The sequence below is a fragment of the Condylura cristata genome, unplaced genomic scaffold (assembly GCF_000260355.1).
Source record: "Condylura cristata isolate star-nosed mole 26May11 unplaced genomic scaffold, ConCri1.0 scaffold00006, whole genome shotgun sequence".
NCBI lineage: Eukaryota > Metazoa > Chordata > Mammalia > Eulipotyphla > Talpidae > Condylura > Condylura cristata.
Genome location: NW_004567107.1, coordinates 6,972,030 through 6,998,883, shown reverse-complemented (window position 1 = coordinate 6,998,883; position 26,854 = coordinate 6,972,030). Strand labels below are relative to the sequence as shown.

General features: G+C 64.4%; 1 protein-coding gene across 2 annotated transcripts in view; it reads right to left on the bottom strand.

Annotated features, from left to right (window-relative positions):
* Window positions 1-8,989: 8,989 nt before the first annotated feature.
* The window catches only part of NR5A1 (nuclear receptor subfamily 5, group A, member 1), a 20,883-nt gene continuing 3,018 nt past the window's right edge, over window positions 8,990-26,854 (bottom strand). Inside the window, exons 2-7 of one of the 2 annotated variants that reach the window (XM_004677351.1) lie at window positions 25,802-25,918; window positions 25,531-25,672; window positions 23,065-23,690; window positions 16,670-16,789; window positions 15,047-15,194; window positions 8,990-9,237 (exon numbers count right to left, since the gene is read on the bottom strand). In XM_004677351.1, coding sequence (XP_004677408.1) covers window positions 8,990-9,237; window positions 15,047-15,194; window positions 16,670-16,789; window positions 23,065-23,690; window positions 25,531-25,672; window positions 25,802-25,903 — 1,386 coding nt within the window. In that variant the 5' untranslated portion in view covers window positions 25,904-25,918. Of the gene's footprint in view, window positions 9,238-15,046; window positions 15,195-16,669; window positions 16,790-23,064; window positions 23,691-25,530; window positions 25,673-25,801; window positions 25,919-26,854 lie in introns of those variants that run through there. The other variant, XM_004677352.1, reaches the window with a different exon arrangement.

The following is a 26,854-nucleotide window of genomic DNA, read 5'->3' as shown; positions in this document are numbered from 1 at the left end:
AGAAGCGACCCACTTTTATAGAAATGGCCACACTGCTGCTGGTATCAATCCTGGGCCTATTACAACTGACCCCTTTCATTTGATCATACAAATTCCTGGAAACCAAGCAGAGTGGGGAATAGGATCCGAGTCACAGACGAGGACACTGGGTTCAAGAAGTTGCATACTAAGAGGCAGGTCTTCCAACTCGCAGTCCAGGACTTTTTTTTTTTAACCGATATGTTCTTAAAAAAAAAAATGATTTCATTGAGATTAATTCACATACTACGTGATTCACTCATTTAAAGGACATGAACCGACTGTTAGTACAGCCTGTGTAGTCATCACCACAACTGGACTTACAGCATTTTCGGCAGCCCCACGAGGAAACCCATCCCACCAGCATCCGCGGCAGAAATGCAGAAAGATTCCTCTGTTTAGAGAGAAGAGACAGTAGGCTGGACAGCGCCGGCAGGGGACCAGCTGGGCTGGGCCAGGGACTGACCAGGTGACCACAGGTCAGTTACCTTCTCTGGGTCTTGATTTCCTAATACAAATAAGTACTGACTAAGCAGCCCCTGTGTGCCAGGCCTGACACAGATGCCTGCAACTGTTCTCCCGCAAGTGGGGTGCCTCACCCCACTTCACAGCAGAGGGAAACCAAGACCAAGAGCAGAGACATGGACTCGCTCAGGACGCCTTGCTGCTTGGTAGCAGAGAGGGGCCTGAGGTGGGGAGCGGGGCTGGAAAGAGTCCCGGTCAGCACCTCTTCTCGACTGCCTCCAGCTGCCGAGTGACAGGGCGGGCCGGTAGGCAGGGGCTAGGAAGGCCTCCTTTGCACTGGCAGAGGGTCTGGGAAGGTGGGTATAGTGATTTCCCCCTCTGGTAGCCACAACCAGTGGTGCTAGTGACAGGCCTCAGCAGAATCCTCTCCCCACCGTGCCCCACACACACCCCAAGGACACTCACAGTCACAGTCACAAGGTGTGTGTGGATGTGTCTAGATCTGCTGGATCGTTCCATCAGTCCTTCAACAAACACCAAGTGCTCTCTCAAGCCCCCAGCTAGTGCTGGGGTGAGGATGTCAATGTGGGGGATGGAGAAAGCATGCCAGAACATTGAAGCCAGGCCATGCAGCTTGGTAGACTTGCACAACAAAGGATGGGGAGGAAGCACGCTCCTGCCTGTTCTCGGCAGAGGGAACAGCATGTGCAAAGGCCTGGACTGAGAGCAGAAAGATAGGCTGGGCCTCCCTGGTGGCGCAGCGGGTTGGAGCACAGCACTGCGAAGCTGGCCATGGCCGCTTCAGTGCAAGTTCGATCCCCGCCCTGGAGCCGACCCACACGGCACAGCAGACCTCTCCTGACCTGCCTGCTGCTCCCCTCAGCAGTGTACATCATCAATCTGCCTGCTCTCTTCATAGGGACACATTTCCCACTTCCAGGGAGTCACCCCGGACATGATCAAGTATGGGGGTGGGGGAGGAGCTGAACAGTTGGGGCTGGACTGGCCTCATCTGTCTGCCTGGCAGCCAAGACCATCCATCACTTCGAGGCAGGAAGCTCTGACAGGCCCTTGTCTCCCCACCAGGCCTGGGGTCCGGGCGAGTGAAAACCATGGGGGCTCCCAGGGTCCTCATGTGGGTAGCTGCCATGGGGGGCCGGTGCAGGGGGCCAGCGGTCCTCATCTCTGCAGGCTGGCCCTCATTCCACCCAAATGTGCAGAGTCCAGGGCCGGGACTTTGGAAGGGAGAGCTGGCAACTATGCTTTCGTTGTGGGTCACCACTAGCCTGCAGAGCGGGCGTGGCCATCAGCCCACTTCCGCATAACCTGAGTGACTCTCTGGCTCCGTTTCTCCTTGCACTGAAGGTGAAGAATCACCCCATCCTCGGGGTGAGCGTGTCGGGTCCCACTGCCCTTTTTCTCTGTTGGGGAGGTGGAGGCTGGCTCTGCCCTACACGGATGGCTCTCCTTTCCCTCCCCACTCCACCTGCCCGGGGCCTGAGAAACCCAGGCCACCCTCGCCTCCTCCAGCCCTTCTCCGCTTGTTGCCTTGATCTGGCTCTTTGGCTGAACACCCTCCACGACTGCTCAGAAATTCACACAGCGCCGCCACGGTAATCCCAGTATCAACCCGTCCTCCGGCCCTTCAGCAGGATGTAAGTTCATTTCACAAGCAGAAACCAAAGCCCAGGGAGGGCAGCAGTTTGCCCAAGGCCATCTAGCTGGTTAGAGGCAGGGGGAGATGGAGCCCAGGCTGGCAGAGAGGCTTCCCCAGGCACTCTCCCCCACCCCGGCCTGGGCACGGGGCCAGCCGGCTGCTCTGAGGCCGGCCTGGACCAGACCCCTGCTTCTGCAACCACAGCACCAGCTTCGCAGTCCTGCGGCAGGTGTCTGACGCCCAGGTGAGCGTCCTGCAGGCTTCAGAGGCCGGAGAGCGATGTCAGAGCCACATCTCAAAGGAAGACGACGACTTGGGCGGAAAGGACTTCCAGGGAGGGGCGGTGACAGGGGACATGGCAGCAGGCTTCACGTTCTGGAACTGGACGTCCCTCCTGCATGGCGGGAGGCTGGCCCAGGGCCTCCCGCAGGACCAGAAGGCAGGGCCTGAAAGGGAAGTGGGGTGTCCAACGTGGCTGCCTGTCCAGGGTCCCCAAGGCAGAGCCAGCCACGTCCACAAGAATTTTCTCCTCACCTGCGCCGAGGGCTTCCTCATAGCCAGCGAGTGGGCAAAGGCCAACAGGGTAGGTGACCCGTGGGAGGTCTGGGAGAGCGTCTTGGCCTTTTTAACCCCTTTGTTTTCTGTGGGTTCCATTCCCCAGGGGACAAGCAAGACCCGGAGGTCAACAGCCCTGAATGGTGGAGCTGGGCCCAGGACGCGGCCTGGAGGCCTCACCCAGTAGGCCTGGGCAAGGGGCGCAGGGCAGGGCTGCACCCCTGGCTGGCCTGGGGGCTCCCCTACGCTTGCACCCACAGGTGGCATGTACGGCCACCGCACCTGCAATGCAGCGCCTCTGTTTGTGGCTCCCTCCTGGGTGCTGGTGCCACTGTGGAGCAAGGGGTGGCCGCAGGCTGCGGCCAGGCCCCGGGCTGGGGGAGGCCTCTGCTCTGTTTCTCCTGTCTGCAGTGGTTTCAGGTTGGGCAGCAGGGGTCCCAGTCTGACCCCAATTACTGCCCCCAGGTCCAGAGCGCACTGCAGAGGGTGACCAGGAAGATGGCTTCAGAGCCTTCGCAGTACAGGTGGGGGCCTGAGGGACAGATGTCCTCACCCCCACCCTCCGCTTTCAGGCTCACTCCTGTCCCAGGGGCCAGGGACCTCACCTTAGGCCCCCGGGTCTGGGAGGCAGCCCAGGACACGCTGGGGCTCTGGGCACCCCAGGACACGGCTCTCGGAGGTACAGCCTCACACCCTGTGGGCCCTGCCCCTGGGTGCCCTCAGTCTCCCAGAGCTCAGGCCCAGCAGGGAGGTGATGCAGCCCTATTAGGCCCTCTGAAAGACAAGAGACCGAGGCCCAGGGGTTTCTGCCTGGGGGCTAGGGAGTAGCTTAGAAACAGCCCCATTCCTCCTGGCCACCAGCACCAGGAATAACCCGCGCCCCACACCCTCACACCCAGAGGCAGGATTTGCCTGGGTGCCTTTCCCAAGGACCATGAAGAGGGGGTTGAGATGTGGTGGGGGCCCTGAAAGCAGGTGGAGTCATGCAATTTGGGGCCCCGAGATAGGGGATGGGTTGAATGAGTTCAAGACAGGCCAGGAATCCCAACCTCTGCTGCTTCACCTGCTGTGTGCCCTTGGGCAAGAGGCCTTCCCTCTCTGGGCCTCAGTTCCCGCATCACTAATTGTGGGGTAACCCTTTGAGTGGATTCCTGGGGTCTTTGATGATGATGATCCCACCCAGGGTGGGGGAGCAGAGAGTGTGCTTCCCACCTCAGACTCCCAAAGGTTCACCTGCCGGGGTGTGTCCCGGCGGCCTCAGCATCCCCAACCTCTGCTCCTGTTTACAGAACCCAAGAGGCCGAGGAGGCTGGGCCAGGGAGGGCCCTGCTGGGCTTTGCCAAGAAACTAGCAAGTGACAGGTAAGAATGGGGACGCCACAGGAACTAGGAGGGACAAGGGTGGGGGTGGGGCTTCCCCTGGGGTTCTGAAGGGATGGTCCCTCCGTTACCAGGCTAAAATGGCACTTGGAGCAGCTGTGAATGCCAGGCCACTGGGGGGTAAGGGAGTCACTGCCAAGGTAGCTGAGGGCCCCTGGACAAGAGGAGCAGAAGCGGGTTTCCCTGACGGAACCCTCTGTCCACACGCTGGAGCCCGCGGCATTCAAGGCCTCAGAGGGGGCTCCTCTTTCCCCCTGGGGCCTGGGCCCCTTCTGTCCCCCACGCCCTAATGTAGGAGCAACCACACCCACCACCCACAGGGGCCACCCCCAGGGGCCGTCCTCTCACCCCTGCTAAGGCCTGGGGTCTTCCTCCAGCACACGGTGAGCTCCTTCCTCTCACCCCTGCTAAGGCCTGGGGTCTTCCTCCAGCACACGGTGGGCTCCTCTGGTGAAGGGGCAGGCTGGGGCCTCTTCCCAGAGCCGCTGCTGTCAGGAGGGACAATGAGCCAGAGTCCTCCCTCCCAGAGAGGCCTTCCTCAAGGCACCCATTCTCTCCTGCCCCCCAATCCAGCCTCCTGGCCTCACCCCCCTCTCTGGGCCAGTCCTGATATCAGCCTTGTGGCTGAGAGGCAGTCCAGACTGGCAAGGCCTCAGTTTCCCCATTGGGCGTGGCATGGGGGTATAAAAAGGGTAAGGAAGTAGGAGGGCACCCCGGTGTCACCACACCACAGGCCCCCCTCCAGGAGAGGGCTGAGCCTGGCCCCAGGAGATGGGGTCTGGGTGCACCCTCGGGCCTGAATCGTCCTTGAAGCTTTCTGGCTCTCCCTGGGGCTGGGCTCTGCTGCTGCCCACACGGCCTGGACCACACGGCCTGGACTCGGGCCTGGACTCGGGCCTGGAGAAGCCGGCGAGGAGCACCTCTCTCCGTTGCGCCACTAGCCAGGGTCAGAGGTAGAGCTGGGGTCAGGCTGCCACCCCCACAGTGGGGAAACGGAGGCGCAGAGGTCACCGGGTGTCCCCCCAGGCACCAAGTAACCCAAGCGCGTGCGACGCCCCCTGCAGCCTCCACCCACGCCTGGGGGCGCAGTCCCCTGGCCGGCAGCTCCCCTTCTGCAAAGTGGACTGGAGGCGCCCCCTGCCGGCCTGCGGGGAGGCCGCGGCGTGCGATGCGCGGTCTGAGCGGCCCCTGACCGCCGCCCCCCTGCACCCGCTCCCTCCCTCACCCCCACCGGCGCCGCGAGTCGGTGGGAACAGGAGCGCGGCTGCGGCGCCTCCGCGTTCCAGTGACAGCGCCTTTGTCTCGGCTGAATGGGTGCGTTGCTAAGGCCGCTCGCTCGTAGCAACAGAGCCGCTTCCACCTCGGCCGCGGCTCCACCCTCCGGACCCCCAGCCCCGTCCTGACGCCCTGCACCCCCACACACCGCCACTCACCCCCGCCCCGTGCGGGGCGCCAGGCTGCCAGCTGCGGGTGCGCTCCGCGCGGGCCACCGCCCACCGCCCTCTTCAAAGCCCGGGAGCCCCCGTGTCCTGGGTTGGAGAAACTGAGGCTGGGGGGCAATGAGCCAGAGTCCTCCCTCCCAGAGAGGCCTTCCTCAGGGCACCCATTCTCTCCTGCCCCCCAATCCAGCCTCCTGGCCTCACCCCCCTCTCTGGGCCAGTCCTAGGGATGCCGCCCCCAGGCCAGGACTCGCTAGGGAGGTCCTGCCCCAGGCTCAGCCCCCACCCTCTCCACCCGAAGGACTAGGGGTTCCCACTCAGACAGCCCAGCCCAGCCTCTAGAGCACTGGAGAAGAAGCCTGGGGACTTTCCTTCCTGCTGGGCCATGGCCCTGACCACAGACAGCCGCCTCTGGGCCGCCACCCTCTCAGCGGCCCCAGCCTGCCCCTCCTTCCTGCTGAGCTCCCACAAACCCCACCAGGGCCCCCAGCTCTGCGCCCTAACTTGTGGTCTGTGAGCGCCCCTCCCCCCAGCTGTTCCTAGTCCAGCAGCACTGTCCAGCCTGCGGCGATAAACCCTATGAATGAGCTCTGTCCTGTCCCTCCCTGGGGTTACCTGGTCCAGGTGTGGGGGACGGATGCTAGGCTCCTGGGAGGGGGGTGAGAGAAGCTGCCACTTTCACTCGAGCTCCAGAGGCCCAGGTGCCCAGCTGCCCTGTCCGGTGGGCACCACCAACCCTTACCAGCCCTCCTGCATTCCTTAGCACCTGGTCCTTAGCTGCTGGGCCCAGAGGCCCTGCCCCCTGTTGTAGAAGAGGAAACTGAGGCTCACAGGTCTCCATGACTCAGCCCTGGGTGACACGGGCTCCGAGCGCGGAGGAAGCGCCCAGTCTGGTGAGATGGTGCTGCTGCCTGATGAGGGGGTAACCCCAAGGCAGGACCCAGGTGCTGGAGGGGCCTTCTAGGATCCTGGCACAAAGGCAGCCCAGCAGGTGGGGGGGGGGGCAGACCCGAGTGGTGGAGTGGAGGTGAGAAGCTGCCTCGCTCCCTCCCCGGTGTTAGGGGTCCCAGCGCATTAAGCTCCCCTGTCCCCACGTAGTCATCGCGTCCTGGGCTGGGCTGGCCCCATCATGTGCGCCTCACGCAGGGCGAGCCCATTAAGAGAGTCCCCAAGACTGGGCATTGGCAGGGGCCGGCGCCAGGCATCTGTTTCACTTCTGAAGGTGTCAGGAGGGAAAGGAACCCCTTTTTCTCTGCATAAAAGCCACTGCCAAGCTGTGTGCCTTGGGCTGCCTGGCCCTTGAGGAGCTTTTTCTAATTTGCAGAGCTACTAGGTGGGCCAGGAACAGTCAGGTTGGTCAAGACCGAGGTTTGCAGGATGGCCTGCCCCTTCTCTGTGTGACTTGGACCACGTTACCGCCCTGCACCTCACTTTCCTCCGCTGTAGTCTGGCTGCCGCTGAATAACGTTGGCTGCAAAGAGCAGGTGGGAGGACAGCGAGAGGCAGGCAGAGCTCAGCCTGGAGGCTCAGGTGGCGGCTGTGCTCGCTGCTGCCACCCAGTGGCGGGGAGGAGGCAAGGGAATAGCGCAGGGACCAGGCTGGGACCCTTTCTGGGCTGAGGGGGACAGAGAGGGAAAGGACAGTGCTTGGGAGCTGGGTGGACCCAGTTGTCTGAATTTCACCTCTAGATCACTGACTGGGGAGCACCTCGCATATCTCCTCCTTTCTTAGGTTCTAATCCTTGCCTCATGCAGCTACAGTAGGGACCATCGAAAGGGGTGCTCATTAAATGCTCCCTCCTGCCCAAGGTGGGGACTGAGACTGACATCCATGGTGGAATCAAGATGTAAGCCCCAGAGGCCCCGGCCTCTCCCAGTTCTTCTGAGTACGTCAGGGTGCCAGGGATGAGGTGGGGCCCGCACAGTGGTGTCCCCATTCTGATCCCCACACCTCAATCAGCCTCCCTAGGCCCCCCAAACCTTCCTAGGTGGTTCTGCTTTGGCCCCAAAATGGAAAAAGGCAAAGGTAGCTGGAAACTAATTGCAAAATTTATTCCAGGGTGGCAGGGGCTGGGTAGCTTCTTAAGGGCACTTCTCGTTTGGGGGCTGTGGGGCTCCAGCCTGGGCAGGGGTGCACATTTCAGTGGACAAGGGTGGGGGCTGAGGCAAGGCGGTGGAGGGAGGGGAGCAGGGGTGCCCAGTCACTGTCAACTGGGCAGGTCGGCACAAGCTGCAACAGCAACATTAAAGCAGGACAGACGGTGGCCTGGAGCCGGACAGGAACAGCGAGGCCTCGCCCAGCGCCTGGCTGGGGCATCTTTCAGGACACAGGGCAAGAGGCCAGGGAGCTAAGGCCCAGCTTCAGGGGGTGCAGCAAGGGACCCAACGCAATGGGGTCGATGAAGGAGAAGCGGCTGATCAGCAATGTCCCTGACCTAAAGGCCCCTACACCCTCCCACGTTCGCCCACATTCCTACCCATGGACACCCTGAGCTGCCACCCAGGGTATCCTGCTGCCGAAGTAGCAGTTGGGGGGGAGGGGGTTGATGAGGGGCGCAACTGCTCCTCTCGGGATTGGAGTGGAGGCTGTGAAATAATGACCCAGCCCACCCATGGGGTGCTTGGTATAAGGGTGCTTGGGAGAGTCCATAGACCATGCTTGGCGCTAATCCCCAGACCCCAGACTCAGATCTTCCCTGTGTCCCCCACATGCACCTTTCAAGGGGCAGCTAGGACATTAAAAAAACAAAACAAAACTCTGGGCCTCAGTCCGCAGGTAGACGCCAGCGGGCTGGTCACCTGGGACAGGGCACGGACGCTGATCGTGCCAGCTTCTCCTCTGCAGGGAGGAGGCTAGAAGATGGTTGTAGCTGACTTCTTACAGGTCACCAGGCCGGTTTCCCCTGCAGAAGTTGGGGGAGGAGGGTAGCGGGCTGGGGAGGGGCCTTTTTGTCCTAACCCACCTCCCAGTGTCCTCTAGGCCCGTCCGGCCTGCCCAGTTTTGCTGATCCAGGCATCCCCAGTTCACGAGACAGAGGGCTGCCCGCCTGGTGTCCGTGAGGTTCTGGAAACCCTCTCTTCTCCCCCAGTTGATCCCTGCAGTAACCTCTCTGCCTCTGTTTCCAGAAGGGGAGCGGGGTGACCTCTGACCCAAGGGCCGCAGAGGAGCCCTCAGGGAACCCCAAACCTCCTCCCTGCACCTGCACACCAGACAGCTGGGAGCAGGGAGGGAGGTGGTCAGCATCCCCTCCGTGGGGGCTCTGAGTGGCAGGCAGGAGGAGGCTGTGATGAGCAGGGCCCCCCTCCCCGGCCCTGCCCTCCCATGCCACCTTCCCAAACACAGGGCTTCCGAGAGCGGGGGGCAGGGGCCTGCGGGGTGGGGCTCCTGGGTCAGCATCATAAAATAAACCATCTGGAGTGCGTGGGGGCAGCGCGTGGCCCCTCCCCCGCCGGGCCCCCCTGCTCTCGGGGCCAGGCTCAAGTCTGCTTGGCTTGAAGCATCTCGATGAGCAGGTTGTTGCGGGGCATTTCGTTGCCCAGGTGCTTGTGGTACAGGTACTCCTTGGCCTGCATGCTCAGCGCCCGCACCTCCACCAGGCACAGCAGCAGCTGCTGGAACTTGTCCCCACAGTGCGGGTAGTGGCACAGGGTGTAGTCGAGCAGCGCGGCGTTGGCCTTCTCCTGCGCGTCCTTCACCAGGCCGTGGTTGTTCAGGAACTTCACATCTGCAAAGGGGGCGCACTGTCGGGCCGCCCCTCCCCGGCGCCACGCCTCCCAGCGTCCACGTCACAGCAGCTGCCCCGGTCGCCTCGGGGTGCCCCCACCACCCACGCCGGCGCCCACCTGGCAGCCTTCTCCCCAGACATGGCCACTGCCACCCACAAGCACCCCGTCACCCCTGTTGCCATCATCCCCCTAGGGGGCGCCACCACCCCCAGTCGGCCAACATCCCTGCCATCATCCCTGCCATCGGCCACCCCAGCAGCCACCTGTCACGCCGCCACCTGCTGGGCCACGATGGCTCCGGCGCTAAAACGAGAGCATGGGCCGAGGCGCTCCCTCCGCGCCCTGGTGAGACGGCGCCGCTGCACCAGCCCCCGAGGTTGTGCGAGATTCCGAGGGGCCCCGCAGCGGGAGCGGAATAAAGAGGCCGTCATGGGGCTCCTCCGTGCCCGGCTGGGGGGTCCCACCCCAGTCCCCGCCAGCACCGTCCCGGCCTAGGGTCCACACCACCCGCCAGGGTCCTCCCATGGCGGGGTCTGGCCGGGCCGGGGTGGCCGCCCCAGGAGCCTGCGCAGAGTGGGGGCGCAGGTGGGCCGCAGCGCATGCGGTGGGGCTGAGTGGATACGGCAGAGACAAAAAAGGAAGATCCAGAGAGATGGTGAGGCTGCACCCTCTAGTTAAAGACGCTCCTGAGAAGGCGAGAAAGGGCTGGCAGGGAGGTGGGAGCTCAGCAGAGAGGGTGCCCATCGTTGGAGGAGGCTGTGAAGAAAGCATCTCCCCACAGAGGGGTCCAGGGAAGGGGCTGATGGGGGTCTCCTCTAAGAAGGCCGTGCCCACCTCGCAGGGTCAAGCTCTAGTTCTGCTCAGGCCCCTCCTTCAGCTCCTGGGCAGCTTCTCCAGCTGGTGGCTGCCAGGGCCCAAGGGTCAGCGGGAATCCACAGGCTCTCTCCCCACTCCCCAAATCCCAGCCTGGGTTGTGGTGTCCAGCAGCTCAGAAAATGGCTGTCCATGCCCTGGCGTCAGCCCCCATGGCCCCAGCCGGCTGCTGCGGGGGAGTAGTGGGGTGACATGTGCAAGGCTTGGCCCTTCTAATCCTCCCTAACACCCCCTGCGCCAGGAAGGCTTCACGCTCCTGGCAACCCTGATCCCCAGCCGCCCCCAGCGCACCACCAAGGCCTGTGTTGTCCCAAGTTGGATTTAGGGAAACCCGAGCTGGGCCCCAGGCATATGGCAAGACCTGACCTGATCCTCCACCCCAACCCCCGGTCCCCCACTTTCCTTCAGTAAGTGAGCCTGGGTCATTTTCATCCTCACCCTGCCAGGATTGCCGTAGGCACCTTTGAGACAGTAAGAACGTTCTTCCTCTTTCACAGAGACTTGGCAGAGGGCACACAGGCTACATTTCACCCCTAGGGGTCCCTGGGTGCCTTTGTGCAGTGAGCAACCTGCCCAACTGCCCAGAGCAGACCCTCTCTAGCCAGCCTGCTCCAGACACACGCGGAGGTCCGGGGAAGTCCCCGATGCCCGCTCCCGCCTCACTGACCTCAGGGAGCAAGTTGCCTCCTGGCCCGACACCTACCCCAACCTCTTTGCACCCTAATTCTGTCTCCTCTAGCTTCACCCCTCCTGCTCCTGACCCTCCCCGGGGCTGGGCAATTCTCTTGGCATTGTTTTCTACCAATTCACAGGAGGAGGCTGGGGGTCCAGAGCAGGACAGAGGCCAGCTCAAGGCCACACAGCGTAAAGGGGTCTGAGGAAACGGGGGGAGGAAAAGGGCTGGGGTGCCGCCTGTGGCAGTGGAGGCGGGAGTGGCAAAGGAGGGGAGCTGGGGAGGGCCAGGCTTTACCAGGATTTACTGTCCTCAAAGGGACAGAGCCAGGGACAGCGGGCTGGAGTGCAGGGTATATGGGAGCGGAACAAGGACAGCTTTCAGGGTCAGTCCCGCTCCGGGCAGTTCTACGGGTCCCTCGGCCTCTGTGGACTGGGGGCCCCACTGTCCCCCTGAAGTGGGCTACAGCACTGGGGAGGGAAGCACAGGGTCTGCCCCAAGGGCTTGTACCCCAGGGGCTCCAGGTATGATGGGCAACCTAGTGTCCTGGGCCCCAGGAACATTTCGACCAGTCCCAGAGTTCCCCCACAGAAACTGAGAAAGGTCAGGGGGTGTATGTGGATGTGGGGTGCGCCCAGGACAATAGGCGGCTGTGTCTGGATGTAGGTCCAGGTCTCTCTGGCTCCAGATCCCTGTGGGCAAGCAGGGTGGGGTCAGATTTGGACTCAGGCTCCTGGGGAGCTGGACATGACATCTTCAGGACCAGCCAGTCCAGGAGTCCCATCCTGGGGGCCTCACCCCTGGGGTCCCACCTTTCCCCAGAGAGCATATCTGGAGTGCTCCTTCTCCGAAGGGGACCATGGTCAAGTCCTGCCCCTTGACTGACCTTCCGAGACAGACGGATACCCGTGAGCTGACGACCACGGCCAAGCCACCGTCCCACAGCCCACTCGCCCCGAGCAGGGGTCGCACAAGCCAGACCGGCCTGCCTCCCAGTGTCAGGCTCCACCGGCAGCGGGGTGACCTTGGGTGAGTCCCTTCCCTTCCCCGCTCCGAGCCTCCGTTTCCTGTCATCTGCTACATAGATACAAATGAATCTCTGCTTCCAGGGTGTCCGAGAACCAGAGCTGTTTGGTGTCAGCTCTGGGCCCTGAAGCGCAGAAGGCTGGACAAGACGCGTGGAGATGAGCCGCAGAGACCCCCCAAGTCTGCCGGGTTCCCAGCAATCCTGGAGGTGGGAGGGGGCTGGGAGAAGACACCCCCGCCCCAGAGAGCCGCCTGCTAGCTCTGCCAGCTCTGCCGAGCTGGGGGCCCTGCAAGCTCTCAGAAAAGCCCCCTTTTCACGGTTTAATTGAATATTTGAATAATCCTTTCATTCCAGCGAGGCATAAAGAATGTTGTCCCAATAGCGGTGACTCAGGCAGGCGCCCCCGCGCACAATGGCCCCTCGAGTGGGGCTGCTATTCAGGCCGCCTTTTGTTGGCTGGGAGCAGTGGGTAAATTGCAAACGCTTAAGGGAATGCTGCCGCCTCAGCCTCAATGGAAGTCAGGAAATCGAATGTTAGGTCAATCCATTAAGCTTCGATTAAGTCCTCTGCGGAACAATGCCAGCCGGGCCCATCTTCATAAACACCACGATTGCCAGGAGAGAGGCACTAATTTTAATTAAACCTCCTTACCTGCCTCCACGCCTGCCTGAACCGGCTATTTAGACACCAAATGGTGCCCTTCTGCAAAGGCAGGCGAGAAAGAGGCGCTGAGTGGGCAGGAGGGTGGTGGGGGCCATCACCGCAGTCCGCTGCCCAGCCAGGGAAGCGCTGATGGGGCTGACGCCCAGCACGCCAGCTGGGGGTCTTCGGGCCTCCCTCTCCGGACCGGTCCCCTAGCAGACCAGTGGTCTGGGGGCCTCGGGAGAGGACCCCCCCCTTCCAGACTCCGGGCAAAGCTTCTCCTGCACTCTGCCCGAATTGGCCCATGCACCCCAGCCTGGGGCCTGGCCTCTTACAGACAGACATCTGGGCTGCCACCTCCATCCTCGCCTGAAGTGAAAGGACCTTGCTAAAATAAATGCGAATTTGATCGTGTTCCTCCAGCTTCAGACCTTCCCAAGGGCAGGCTCTTGTGCTCGGCATTCAAGACCGCATGGCTCGGTCTCAGCCTGCCTCCAGCCTCCTCCCCAGCTCCCCGCCCACAGCCCCGGGATTCCCCACACTTCTCCCCACACTTCGGCTCCTTCCTTCTGGAATGCTCTGACTGCAGAGCATTCCTCCTCATACTACCAGCCCAGCTCAGAGCCCCTCCTCCAGGAAGCCCAGCCCAACGTCCTAGGTAGACTCAGGTCTCTCTCTGGAGACCTCATCACACTCACTTCCGGGACGCCCCTCTCAGGAAGCTGCCAGCCAACACTGCCGCCCTACCCCCAGCCCCCACCCCGGCTTCCTGCTCTCCCAGGAGCTCAGGCCTTCTCCTGCACACATGGCACCCCAACCCCCCGGGCCTGCTGGGCTGGGCATCCCCCACCCCTCAGCTTGACCACGTCTCTGCCCCCGGAAACCAGGCAGCGTGCAGACACACTTCGGGCCACAAAGATGGAGTCTGACTCCATCATCCCCCACTTCCTTTGTCACTCGGTCATTGGCGTGGGAATTTCAGTAACGATAACGGCGCTGAGGGCGGCACTGACGCGCCTCCTGCGAGGCCAGGCCACGCCGGGCACCAGGGGGGTTCTCTCATTGAGTCTCGGGAGCAAAAGGACTATTAATGATCCCCACGTACAGGTGGGGGAGTAGAGGCCCGAAGAAGGGGAGGTTCGGTGGCACCCAGCTGGGGGGGGGCGGTATCTAGGTCTACACCCTGGTGCCCACCAATACCCTGGTGCCCACCAACCTCACGCCCGCCACTGTCTCCCCAGTTCCCACCCCGACCCACTGTCGCCTCCCGGCCTGTGCCATCCAAGCAGAGCAGACAGGCCACGTGAGGGCCACGTGAGGGCCACGTGAGGGCCACGTGAGGGCCACGTGAGGGCCACGTGAGGGCCATGTGAGGGCCACGTGAGGGCCACGTGAGGGCCACTTGAGGGTGGGTCTGAGCCCAGCCACGGGCCTGGACCCAGAAGAGCGCTGGGCTCAGCTCTGCTGCCTCCTCGTGCCCGTAGGAGGAGCCGCTGAGGCCAGCGGCTGAGCTCACAGCAGAGGCCAGCTGGACGCAGGGCCGGCCGTCACAGCGCCTGGGCTTTGGGGCAGAGGGCAAGGTGCTGCAGCCGAGTGCCTGGGCCCCATGTGCAAGACCAGGCCGCGGTCCTCCTCTGCAGAGGGCGCCCAAGGACAGAGACCCCTGTGCAAGCAGACGTGACTGGCGACCCACCTCCCGGGCCTCCCTGGTGACCTCGTGGTGGTGGTCACCTCGCAAGCCACCCAGACCACCACTGACCCCACCCGCCAACCTATGTGCCTCCAAGCCCTGCAGTCCCCTCCAAACCCCCATGCCTCCAAGTCTCCCCATTGCCCCCCAATGCTCAGGCATAAAGAACCGCAACCCTGTACACTCGCACACGCGTGAGCGCAACCAAGACACACACAGGCACAAACACACGGCCCCTGGTGGCCACAGCCGCAGCAGCTGACGCCCAGCACCTAGCCTGAGCCACCCCCGGAGCCCCTCAGCTCTCAAACAAAAGGTCCGAGGCAAGGGGGGCGCCCGCAGGAGCCGGCCTGGCCTGGGCCCCCCCAAGGGCTTTGGGTCCCGCTCCAAGTGGCTGCCCCAGCGCTCACTCACGCCCCAAGAGGAAGCCAGCTTGATAAAGACGGGGTTGCACAGCAGGTGCTCGGCAAATGTAGAAGGAATGAACGAGGGAGGCAAGGAGGACGGGCAGAGGGGTCTGAGCTCTCCATTGCTCCGTGCCAGAATTTGGACCCCCAGAGCAGGAACTTGGGAAAAACAGGGACCCGCAGCGGCAGCCAGGGGGCGAGTCCCTGAAATCCCGGGACACGTTGAGGAAAGGACTCAGGCACTTTTCGAGGGCTGCTGCTCAGGAATTTGCCAGACTCCAGCAGGGCCCTTGCCCCAGAAGGGGCAAGACTAAGGCCTTGTCTTGGCCGCAGAAACGGAGGGCCGGCGAAGGAGCCCCCACACCCTATTCACCAGGAGAGGGGCCCTGGCCCCGTGGACTCCTCCTCCCACGGAGCCGGCTTGGCCGCTCCTGGGGTGGCCCACCGCCCACGCCGCCCCCGGCCGCCCTGCGGGCCAGGCCACCGGCCACTCACCGAGGCTGAAGAGGATGAGGAACTTGAGGCAGACGAACTCCTGGCGGTCCAGCTGCAGCGTGTGCAGCTGCAGTGCCAGCTCCTGTGCCCGCAGCACCAGGCTGTGCAGCAGGGAGCCCGCCTGGGTGGCCACCGTGGTCAGCTCCACCTGGCGGGCGGGGCGTGAGGTCAGCGGGCGCGCGGAGGCCAGGACGTGGCGAGTTCTGATCGGGCCCGGGGGCGATGTGGACCGTGGGAGGCGGGGGTGCGCCTGTCCAGGAGCTGACCCACCCGGCCCTCCCACTCCCGAAACCGAGGCCGCAGCAAGTCTCCCGCCGGGCCCAGAGCTGAGGGCCGGAAGCTGCAGAGCCCGCGGGACAGGTGGGCGCAGACCAAGGCCAGAGGCTGTCACACAGGCCGCCCGCAGGGGCACTTGCGGGCTTTGTTTCGTACAGGACTGCAGCCTGCAGCCTGCATGACAGCTTGCTGGCCCTGGGGGCCAGGGCCTGACGGACACGGGTGGACTTGGCCGAGAGCCCCACGTGTGGACGCGGGGGCTGGCACGTGGCCACACCTCAGCCCACCTTCACACAGAGCACACGCCTGGGGCGTCCCACGCGCAGGTGCACACACTCATGACGTCACCGGGCAGCACAGAAACCCCGGTGCGTGCTCACGTCGCGTGGCAGGACAGTCCCAGCACCGCACGCTCACATGGGTGCCACGACACCAGCGCACTCGCGGGCACGAGGCGCACGCGCACAGCTCACACTGCCCTCTGCCCCCCGCGGCCCCGGCGGCTGAGACCCCCAGGGCTGAGAACCGAGGGTGAAGAAGGAGCGAGGGTGGAGGCAGCGGGTGGGCAGCGACCCCGCACCCCCTCCAGCCCACTCCTGTACCCCCACCCAGCGTGGTCCCCCCACAGTCAGCCCCAGCTCTCGGGCCCCTCCTCTGCTTCCCCTGCTTCCTACATCTCCCCCGCACTTGCGCTTAGCCCTTGGGGGCCCCCCTTGAACATGCACCCCGGCATCCCAACACTGACGGGGTGCAGCCTCCAGTTGCCTTCCGGCCCACCCACGTGCTCAGACACAACTGGTCATGCTCTTCCCCTAGAGTCTCCCCTGTGGCTTCCTGTGGCATTTTAGGGAACCCCAGCTCCCATCATAGCGAGGTGTCCTCAATTCTAAGGGGACCCAAAACCTGACTTTGAGCTCCTGGGCCCAGAAGCCCTGTGTGTTCACTCTCGTTCATGGCTTGAGGCTGGGCGCTCTTGCCCCACCCGCTCCTAGGAGCCTTCCAGCCTTGTCTCTCCCCGCCACCCCATGGGGCACCTGCCCCCAAAACCCGTATCTGCCACCGAGTCTGCCCTGCTCTCCCCTCTGTCCCACAGCCTTTCACTCCCTGGCCGCCCCGATTTACTCCTTCAAGACCCTGCCCGCACCCCTGAGCTTCTTCACCCAAAGCGGGGTCCCCAGAACCTGGCTCTTCTCGTGGCCAGGGCCACGGCTGGGCAGAGGTGGGTCAGCCACAAGGCACCCCATGAAACTGGGGCAAGGGCCGAAATCTGGAGTGCCCGGGCCAGCCCTGGAGAAGTCTGGGGCCCCTGGAGGGCGGGGGGCGGGGCGGCAAGGCGGGCCTGGTCACCTCTTGCCCGGTGACCAGCAGGATGCTGCTCTCCTTGCCGTGCTGGATCTGGCGGTAGATGTGGTCGAACACCAGCAGCTCGCTCCAGCAGCTCTGCAGCAGGGTCATCTGGTCGGCCACCTGGAAGGAAGAGGCGCGGGGTGCGGGGTCACCCCTCCTGCTCCCCGCTCTCAGTTCTGGGACTCAGCCGCTGTGCCCAGCCTCCCAGGTCAACTCCTCAATGTGGACCCGGCACTCTGGGCGGGGAGCGGCCTCCGGACCAGCGCTGCTGCTTAGCTGTGTGGCCCTGAGCAGCTTCCCTAGCCTTCCTGGGGCTCAGTTTCCTCACCTGTGCAGTGGGCTAAGCATGGTGTGGCATGTGCAAGGCATCGATACGTTTTCACACAGAATGTCCCTAGCGGGCTGCAGCGTGGGAGAGTGGTGCTAATTTTCGCCTGTGCCCACTGCGCTGTGTGTACAGGTCCAGCAGCCTAAATTGCTCAAAAATAGGCCCTGGAGGGGCCCTCCCTGGTGGCGCAGCGGGTTAAAGCACAGCACTGAGAATCTAAAGCCGCTTCCACATGAGTTCGATTCCCGCCTGCCCCGGAGGTGACCACATGGTGTGGCAGACCTCTCCTGACCCGCCCGCTGCTCCCCTCAGCAGTGGACTTCGTCGATCTGCCTGTTCTGCTCCCCACTCTGTCTCTGGTGAAGCCTCTCACCGCCCCTGAGCCTCTGGCCTGTACCCCAGTTCTGTATGCACAAATAAATAAAAAATAAAATCTTTAAAAAAAAAAAAATAGGCCCTGGAGAGAAAACAGAGGGCTCCACAGGCCTTCTGCTGAGCTCGCAGGCTCGGGGGGAAGGGAGACCCCCGTCCTTCCCAGGCGATGAGCAGGGGAGAGCAATGCTTTGAGGAGGGCGGCGGCACAGAGAGCCCCACGGGGTGCTGAAGGCCCAGCGCCCAGTGTTCAGACGGGCCCATCCCTGTGGTGATGACCATCCACTTTGGGGGACCCATGTCCACTGCCATGGCATCTGTGGGATTCGGACTGGGGGGGGCGCCAGAAGAGCCCTCTGGGGCTCCCTGGCCGAAGTGTCCAGGCTTTAGATGAAGAATCTGCCACCCAGGGAGGTCGAGGCCTCTCCTGGGAACACGCGAGGCAGAGTCAGGCCAGGGCCGCGACTGGCATTCTCAGCGGCACATACGATGCCCTCCAGGTGTTCAGAACCGCGCAGGGCGCTCCGGGGCCAGCCAGGGGTGGGGGGCGGGGGTGGCCACAGTACAGGCTCCCGTCCCTCTTAGCCTCTGCTGACCTCCTGGGCTGGGCCCTGGAAAGCAAGCCAGCTAGCTGCTCCTTTGTGGCAGCCCCACAGCCCTAAGCAGTTGGCATAGCTGTTAGTCCCAATCTGCGAAGAGGAAACTGAGCCCAGATAGGCCAAGAAAGTCGCCCAAGGTCACACAGCTCTGTCTGGCTCCAGATCTGAGCTTCTCGCCGGCAGGCTTCACCCCTGCCACTCAGGCAGGCTCATGGCAGCCTGTGGAGCCCACCCACATCCTCCTCCCTTCGCGCCCTCACCATCCTCTGGACAGGGCAGCTGCATTACCTGATGGCATCAACTCATGCCTCTGCCCCGCCCAATGCCTGTGGCCTCGGGGAAGGCCAGGCTGGTGACCAGCGGCTCCCAGAGCAGAGGTAGGTGGGTGCTGAGAAAGCACGTGCTTCCCGGTCACACGAGCACACAGGCGAGAGCCACCCTCTCCCACCAGTGCGCCCCACCCCAGTGGCCAGCCCAAGGAGCCCAGTCTACCCCTGGTCTGAACTGGCCTGGGTCTGATGAACAGCTCTCTTCTTGGGGTGGAAGCCCTGCCTCTCCTCTGTCCCCTCCTCACTGGGGGCACCCGGGGGGCCTCTTTCAGGCAGATGGATGGAGAGGCAAGAGCGGACAAAGAGAAAAGCGAGCGGCTGCACACCAAGTCAGGCTCCTTCCAGACCCCCTTTCCCAGTCCAGGGGGAGGGTCGGTGCCTGTCCTACTCCAAGCCACCTGCCATCCACCTGCCCCCTCCAGCCCCAACAGTGCCAGGACCCGAAGCCCAGCCAGGGGGCCCCGGGCCTGCCACTGCCAGCCCTGGAGGGAGAGGCCCGGAGAGAGTGAGAACCAGGAGGAGTCACAGACACCAGCTCTCCTCAGGGAGAGGCCCAGAGCAGGGAGCGGGGATCCCCCCCATACACACGGGTTGCAGGGAGGAACGGGGTTCTCAGGCTCTCTCCTCCTGACGCCCAGAGCCCCGGGTCTCTGCCCCGTGCCATGTCCCAGGAAGCAGCGGCTCCCTTCGGGGGGCTTCACCCAGAGGCCCCAGCTGCATGGGTCCTCTGGGGATGTGGGCTCCTGAGGCCCTGGTGGAAGGGGCCGGCCAGGGGAGCGGCACAGGCCCCTGTGGGCCCCCGGTGGGGGGTGGTGTAGAGGGGTAGAGGAGGAAGACACAGGGCTGGGCTCTGCCCCGCACCCCATGAGCCCTCGGGAGCAGACACCCTTGTGCCAGATTGAAGGAACAGGGGGTAAGGGGTGGAAGCGGGAGCGATAAGGGGGAGAATTAGGAGATAAGCAGGCCGCGCTTCAGGCAGAACGCAGCAGGGGTCACAGTGACCGCCCATGAGCCCTGGAAGCAGACTCCGTCCCCAGCAGCCCGAGTGGCAGCCCTGCCCCGCAGGCTGATAGGGGAGGTGGGTGGAGGGCGACAGGCGAGCGTGGCTGTGGCTTTTGTTTCATTCCCAGCTCCCAGCCCAGCCTCAAACCCTCCTCTGCCCGAGCTTCCTGTCCTGAGAAGTGGGGACGGGAGTCCTCCCTCTCCGGGCAGAGGGAGCACTCGAGCAGCGCACAGAGGAGTGAGGGCTCTGCGGCCTGCTGTTTGGTTCTCTCGGGGATGCTGCCGTGGGCCAGGGGGCCCCCATCTGCCTTTCCAGCCAGGTGTGTTGCTGGCCTTTCCCTCCACAGACAGAGGGGTGCACAGACACCAAACTCCGCGGCGGGCACACACTTCCCTTTTTATTTAACGTGGAACCAGCCACGCAGCCGCCAGCCCCCGGCGGGAAGCAGGTGGCAAACAGGCCCCTCACTTCACCTTCCCGGTCGCTCCCGAGGCAGCGAGGCAGCAGGTCCCCCTCGACCCTCAGGCCTCGCCCAGCCGTCCTGGGCCCCGGGCCCTAGGGCCCGGCCTGTCTGCAGCCAGGGCCCCAGCCGCCTGCCCGGCCCCACTGCCGGCTGCCACAAATCTTCCCGGAGCCTTGACACTCCGCGGCCTGCCTCGGAGACAGGGTATTTATGGGCGCCAAGCTGACCTCCCTCCCGGCAGGGCCCCCGAGCCCCCCGGCCTGCTGGTGAAGGCCAGCCGCCCTGCACGCTCCAGCGGCCGGCGCACTCAGCTCCACGGCGCTCTCCCGGCCAAGCGGTCAGCGGCCGCCGTTTGTCAGCCTGCAACTGACAGTTACTGCCGCTTAAACGAACCCATATATCTGAGCAGTTAAATCTGTTGCCAGCCCGGGGCCTCGGAGCTGCCCATGGAGGGTCGCCCTGGTATCAAGACGGGTCATCGGGCCCTCTTGGCCCGTCTTCCCTCCCTGATTCCTATCTCGCAGCCTCCGGGCCTGTCTGTCCTTCAGGGACGGGGCCCCTGCCTGGGCCCACGGCGGCCTCCCCTCCCCCCCCAGAGGCTCAGGGGGCTGCTGCCACCGCGCAGGTAAGGAGCGTGGCTTTATGAGCTCAGGGGGGTGCTGTCCATCTCCCAGAATTCTCCTGGTCTCCTGGGCCCTGATACAAAGTATCTTTCCTCACTTCCACCTGGCCTGCACACACCTGCGAGTGTGGATTACAAAAAGCTGGGTGGGCTCAACCCTGACGACAACCCTAGGTAGGGATATTCTTGTTTCAGTGTGGAAACTGAGGCTCGGAGTGTAAAGTCACTTGCCCAAAGCCACACAGCGGGCAGGTCCCGGGCAGAACTGGAAGGCAAGGGCCGGCCCCGCAGCTTCTGGCCTTTGTTACTAACTTCTGTGACCGTGACGGTGATGTGAGCAGGGAATGTAGAGAAGGGGACATCCAGCCTGGGAGTAAGGAGGAGGAAAATCCCAAGGGGCATATGGCGCCCCAATACCTGGGCCCCCAGGCTCCGGCCAGCTGAGCAGAGCCCGGCTGCGCCTGCCAGTGAAACGTCATCAGCTTCACAGCTGCTGAATTGGCTCTCTGAGGAGAGCTCTGACCCTGGCGGAGCCTCCCTGCCAGCCACCCTGAAGGCTGTCCCTCGCCCTGTGCAAAGGGCCCCTTTGGAGCCCAGCGCTGGCCCTGCCCTGCCACCCTGTCCAGCCCCAGCTCCCAGGAGCCCTGGGGTTCTCTGACACTGAGGCCTGTTCACACATCTGGGCCCGTCACCTTCCTGGGCTGCCTTCTGGAAAGGCACAGAATAAAGAACCCTTTCCTGACTCCCTTAGATGGACCCATTTTCTCCTCCTCTCCCCCCCCAGATCTCTGAGAGCCCTGCCCCCCATGGCATCGGCTAAGTCCAGGGCTCTCCCGTGGCCAGGCAGCCTCCGGCAGCCCATTCATTTCAGCGCCCCATTGCCCAGCCAGACGCGGCCCCTCACAGAACTCGGGAGCCCCCTCTCTGCCGCCTGGACACGGAGGGGTGACTGGTCAACGGAAAAGGCCGGAGGGGGTCACTCAGCAGCCCCCATGCTTCTGCCTGCCCCTCTGCCTCTGGCCAGGGCTCGCTGGGCCAGTGGGAAAGAAGATCAGCTGGCAGCCAAGAGACGCTCCCGCTCGCGGCTGGGCTGGTGAGTCCCCGCACGGGCCCATTAGGGAGGGCATGACCGAGGCTCAGATTCCTGGGATCGAAGCAGAACCTCAGGGAAGGGGAAGCAGGAAGGTTTGGACCACAGAGAAGCGAGAAGCAGGAAAAAACACTCAGCAAAGCCGGGACAAAAGCCCTTCCCATCCTGCGTGAAAAACCCCCAGAGACCAGGACGCTGCCAGAGGAAGTGCCCTGCCCTGGACCCAGGGCTCTCCGATCAGGAGAGCACAGGGGGCTCACGGGGCGTCTAGAGAGGAAACTGGCAGCCGCCCGCGGGTCCTGGGATCCTTGCCCCTCCAGGACCCGAGGGGCGGGTAGAAGGCAGATGGGATGGGTCAAGTCCCGGCCCCTTGCCTCACCCATGGGGCCAGCCCAAACGGGGAGAGGACCCACGCCATGCCACACACATGGAACAGCCGGGGCTCAGCACGATGCCCTCCGTGGCAGACGCAGGAGCCACCGCCAGCAATCTTGACGTCCAGCGGGACACGGCCCCGACTCAGGGGCTCGCAGGGGCCACTCCAGCTCTCCCGTGCCCAGCTCTGCGGGCAGGCAGTGCCCCCGGCCCATCCGGCCTCATGCCCCTGGAGGAAGCCTAGGCCGGAGTGGCGTCAGCGCCGACAATGCCGCTCAAGGCTGCGGCGGCCCAGGGGAGGGCACCGGCCGCTGATGACCCCCGGCCCGGAAGAGCTGGGCTGGCCTGGGAAAGGCGGCTGCCGGGGGGCTTGGCGTGAAGTTGCCGGTGCCCAGGCCCGAAAGGGTGGGCCTTGGCGGACTCGGGGACTCTGAGGTTGCCAGAACACCTGACCCGGGGGGCCCCACCAGGCAGCATGACTGGGGAGATCTGCCTTGCGCTGCCTTGCCTGGCCTCAGTTTCTCCCGCTGCTTCCTGAGGCCTTTGTTCCCTCAGGAGCCTCCCCAGATGGGATGTCTTGTGGCAGAGAGGAAGGTGGATGGTAGGCCCTGAGGACCCCACCTGCCCTCCCACCGAGCTCCCCAGGCACACACAGACGAGACACGCGCACCCGCACCGACACAGGGCCGGCGTCACGCAGGGCGGCGTGGGCGAGGGCCCAGAACACTCACTCCACGCCACACTCGGAGCTGCGAGGAGCCCGCCAGCCCGGGGGGCACAGGGTGGTTGGGCCCTCTTCCCGACGCTGGGCTGGGGCAGCCAGAGACAGTCTCTCAAGGAACCCCGCTTGCCCCCCAGGGGAGCCCAGGGTCTCAGCAAACAAGAGAAACCCCGTAAGAGGGACGACTGGAAGGCTGGAGAAAGCAGAGCAAAAAGACACATCAGGAGAGACCGCAGCAGATGGGGGATGAGGGGGAGGGAAGAGCAGAGACTGAGACTGAGGACAGGGAGGGAGGAGGAAGGAACGGGGTGGGGGTTGGGGGGTGGGGGGCTGCCCAGCAGGCGGGAGGCTGTGATGGACCAGAAAGACTCCCCAGTGTTCCCAGACATGCCCAGAGCTGGTGCTCAGGACGGCCCCATCCCAGGGTCACCGGGACGGCCCGGCAGCGCAACACCCCAGATCTGACCCCGGCCTGGCGGGAGGAGGGACTCACCTCCAGCTCCTTGAAGACCATGCACCTGCGCGCCCAGTCCACGATGGAGATGAAGGTCTGGTCGGCCATCCTGCACAGCAGGCTGAAGGGCGCGGGCTGGTCGGGGCGGCCCCGGGCCGGCTCCTGCAGGCAGCCCACGATGCGCGCACGCACCTGGTCCTCGTCGGGCTCCAGCTGCAGCAGCTGCAGGATGAGCTCGGGCACACCGGGCCCTCCGGAGAAGGGCTCTGGGTAGCCATAGGGGGGCCCCGGCTGCGGGGGGCTGGCATAAGGCTCGGGGTACTCGGACTTGATGGCTCGGCCAGGGAAGGAAGGGTAGAGGTAGCCAGCCAGGGACCCGTGGGCGCTGGGCACGGCCATGGGCAGCGTCGGGGCCCCAAATTCGCCCAGGGGCCCAGCAGGCGGAGCAGAGCCCAGGGCCTTGGACTCAGGGGCATGCAGGCCTGGAGGCAGCATGTAGTCCGGCGGGGGCGGAGGGGGCGGGGGCACCCCCAGGGGGGGCCCTGTCTCCAGCTTGAAGCCATTGGCTCGAATCTGTGCCTTCTTCTGCTGCTTCAGGGCCCGGTCTCGCTTGTACATGGGCCCGAACTTGTTCCGGCCGCCCCGCATGCGGTCAGCACGCACGGCTGTGGGCAAGAGCAGAGGTCAGGGCTGGCCCTCCCTCCCGGCAGGCACGCACAGATCTCTCCCGACACACCGGTCTTCGCACTCCCCTGCCCAGTGCTGCCAGGCTCTCCCTACCCGTAGAAGCAGTGGGCCTCCTCGGCGTTCGAGGCCCGGCCCACTCTCCCACCTCTCCCCCCGCCCAGACCTGGCCTCTCGCCTGTCCACCTTCCTCACCACTCTGCCCCTCTGCTTGGCACCTTCTCATCTTCCCCCGCCCGCCCCAAACCCTCCTCATGCCTCCCGAATACGAAGCCCTGAGGTCACCTCCAAGCGTTCCGGGTTCACCCGAGCAGAGCCCACTGTCCTGCCGCTCAGGGGGCCGCCTCTCATCGCCCACCCTCATCGCGCTAAGTGGTGTGAGAGCACGTGAGACAGGGAGACGCCTGGGGCTTCACGGGTTCAGGTGCCCAGCCCAGCAGGGAGCCGGTGGCAGGAAGTGGCCTGAGTGGCTCCTTCACAGCTGGGTCCCAGTGTCCAGCTGCTTCTTGACTGCCTGCCTGCCTCTGTCAAGCCCTTATTGCAACCGACGCGGGCTTTCCCCATTGCCTTCAAGTTGGATGCTGAGTTTAGGGCTGGCCCAGGCTCTCTGCTGGAGGAAGGGGCCGCTCTTGCCGACCAGATGTCTCTCCATTTGGCCAAGAATGTGTCACCAGTCAGACCAACAGGTGCATCTCTGCCTCCGCAGTGTGGCCCCGGGCCCCGCTCACACAGGACCCCACCGCCCCCCAGGAGAAGGGAGAGGGCAGGCTCAGCCGCTGCGCCTCTGGCCCCTCCCTGCAGCCTCCTGCCTCGGTGGGCACCTCTGTTCCCTGAAGCCAGCTCTCCTGAGGGCCAGAGGTGGAGGACAGGAGCTCCAGGACAGGCCAGGCGCTCTCCCCACCCAGGCCTCTTTCCTCCAGGTGGCGGGACTCGTGGGGGTCCGCAGCCCTCAGAGCCGCTAGGGCCTTCACATTGTTTAGAAACTTTGGCCAGCAGCTGCCTGCCAGGCCGGCAGCCCGCGGAGGCCAGCAGAATGGAAGCCTGGGGCTGTCCACCCGCAAAGAGCTCGAGTTCCTCTTGCTGAAATGTCTGCCCTCCCTTCTGGACTGAGTGCTGGGGCTGAGGGGAGGCAAGGACAGGCCTGGGTCCTCCGGGGATCGTGGCCCCAACACCGCAGCCGTCTCAGGACCTGGCTAAGCAGGTGGTGGGAAGGACTCCCACCCACTGAGTGAATAAACAGATGGGTGGACAGGTGACCAGAGGGGTGGGCTGCACAGTGATGGTGGACAGACAATAAGAGCATAAGGAACGCCCATCACGGCAGCAAAGGGACCCTGTGGGGAGCGTTTATGTGCCCGGCACCCGAGTAGGAGCTTTTCACAAGCCGCTCACACTACCCAAGAGGCAGGCGCTGCTGCTAGTGAAGCCCATTTTCCAGCCGGGGAATCTGCAGCTCAGAAAGCTAAGGGACCCTGCAGGAAATGCCCAGCCTGTAAGTGATGGCACAGAGCACTTGGGTGGCAGCGGGGTGCAGGGGAACTTCTCCCTGCGGGGCTCTGTCCTGCTCCTGCGCTGCCCCTCCCAGGGGCTGGGGAGAGGGTCACCTCCTCGGGGTTCCCTTTCTGGCACCCCTCAGCCCGACCCAGACAGGGCCGCACCCACCCCCTACCCAGTGGGACAGAGGCGCTCACCCCTCTGGCGCACAGATCTGGGAGGTTCAATCACCAGCCCTCGGAAACTTGAAGGAGCAAGTGGTGCCCTCACCCCTTCTTCCACCCCAACCCTCCTCTGGCAGTCAGAGGGCAGGGGTCAGAGGCGCACCTTCCAGGCGCATGCCCACCGTCAGGCACTTCTGGAAGCGGCAGAAGGGACAGCGCTTGCGCTGCGTCTTGTCGATCTTGCAGCTCTGGCTCTCGGTGCACGTGTAGTGCTTGTTGTTCTGCACCGTACGCTTGAAGAAGCCCTAGGGACGAGGGGGTCAGCGCGGGAGGCGGGCAGGGTCCGCCTTCCCGCTCTCCACCGCGGCCGCGCCCGCGCTCGGCCCGTGCAGACACCGCCCCGTGCGGACACCCGGCCCGCGCCGCCCTCTCACCTTGCAGCTCTCGCATGTGAGAAGCCCATAGTGGTAGCCGGACACCTTGTCCCCACACACGGGGCACAGCTCGTCCAGGTCCTCGTCGTACGAATAGTCCATGCCCGCCGCGTCCGCCTGCCGAGGGAGGAGGGGGTCACCAGGCGGGACGGGGACTGGCGGCGCCCGAGACCCGGGGTCCGGGTCCTGTACCCCCGCAGTCACGCGCCCACCGTGCCCTCCTGCTGGGCCGGGCCGGCGCCCGGGACAGCGCCCTCAGCATAGGGCCCCGATGCGGCCAGGCGCAACTGCGCCCCGGGCACCCGGGTGGGGGTTCGCCGGGTGCAGCCCACCGAGGGGCCTGTCCTGACCCGACGCCCGCGCTCCCGCTCCCGGAGCTCCCGCCCCTCCCGCGGGCTCACTGCCCCCGCCGCGCCTCAGCCCGGGTCCTCAGGATTCGATGCGCGTTGATCCGGATTCGTTCGTCTGAGAACAAAACCCGGATTCTGAGAAAAAGAGATGGGCTTGGCCGCCCGCGGGGCGCCTGTGGCCCGGCGGAGTGGGGCCGAGGTTCTGAGCACCCGCCAGAGACGAGGGGGACAGAGACAGCGCCTGGCAGAGACAGGGCCATGGGCAGCAACAGAGCGAGACACGGACCGACGCTCCTGAACGGAGAGTCCCCTGAGCAAGACAACGAAATCGAGAGTGCCAGAGACAAAACCTGGGAGGCGAGAAAGCCAGAAAGAGATGTGAGGGGGCACAGGCGGAGGGAGGGAAGGCGAGACCAGAGACACCCACCGAGAGGCAGAGGCCTGCGCGAAAACCCGACAGACACGGACACAGACACGAGACACCAAGACAGGAGCAGCCTGGGCGAGACGGAGGCGAAGGCAGAGAACGGCAGAGACACGGAGAGAAAACCTGCAGGGACTGGGCCTCGGCCAGAGGGTCGGGGCGAAGGTGCGCCAGCAGCCGGCCGCGGGCGCCGAGCTCCGGGGACAGGACCCGACGAGGCCATCCGCAGACAGGCCCGCGGGCCGGCCGCAGCCCAGAGAGGTGGGCAACGACGGCGCC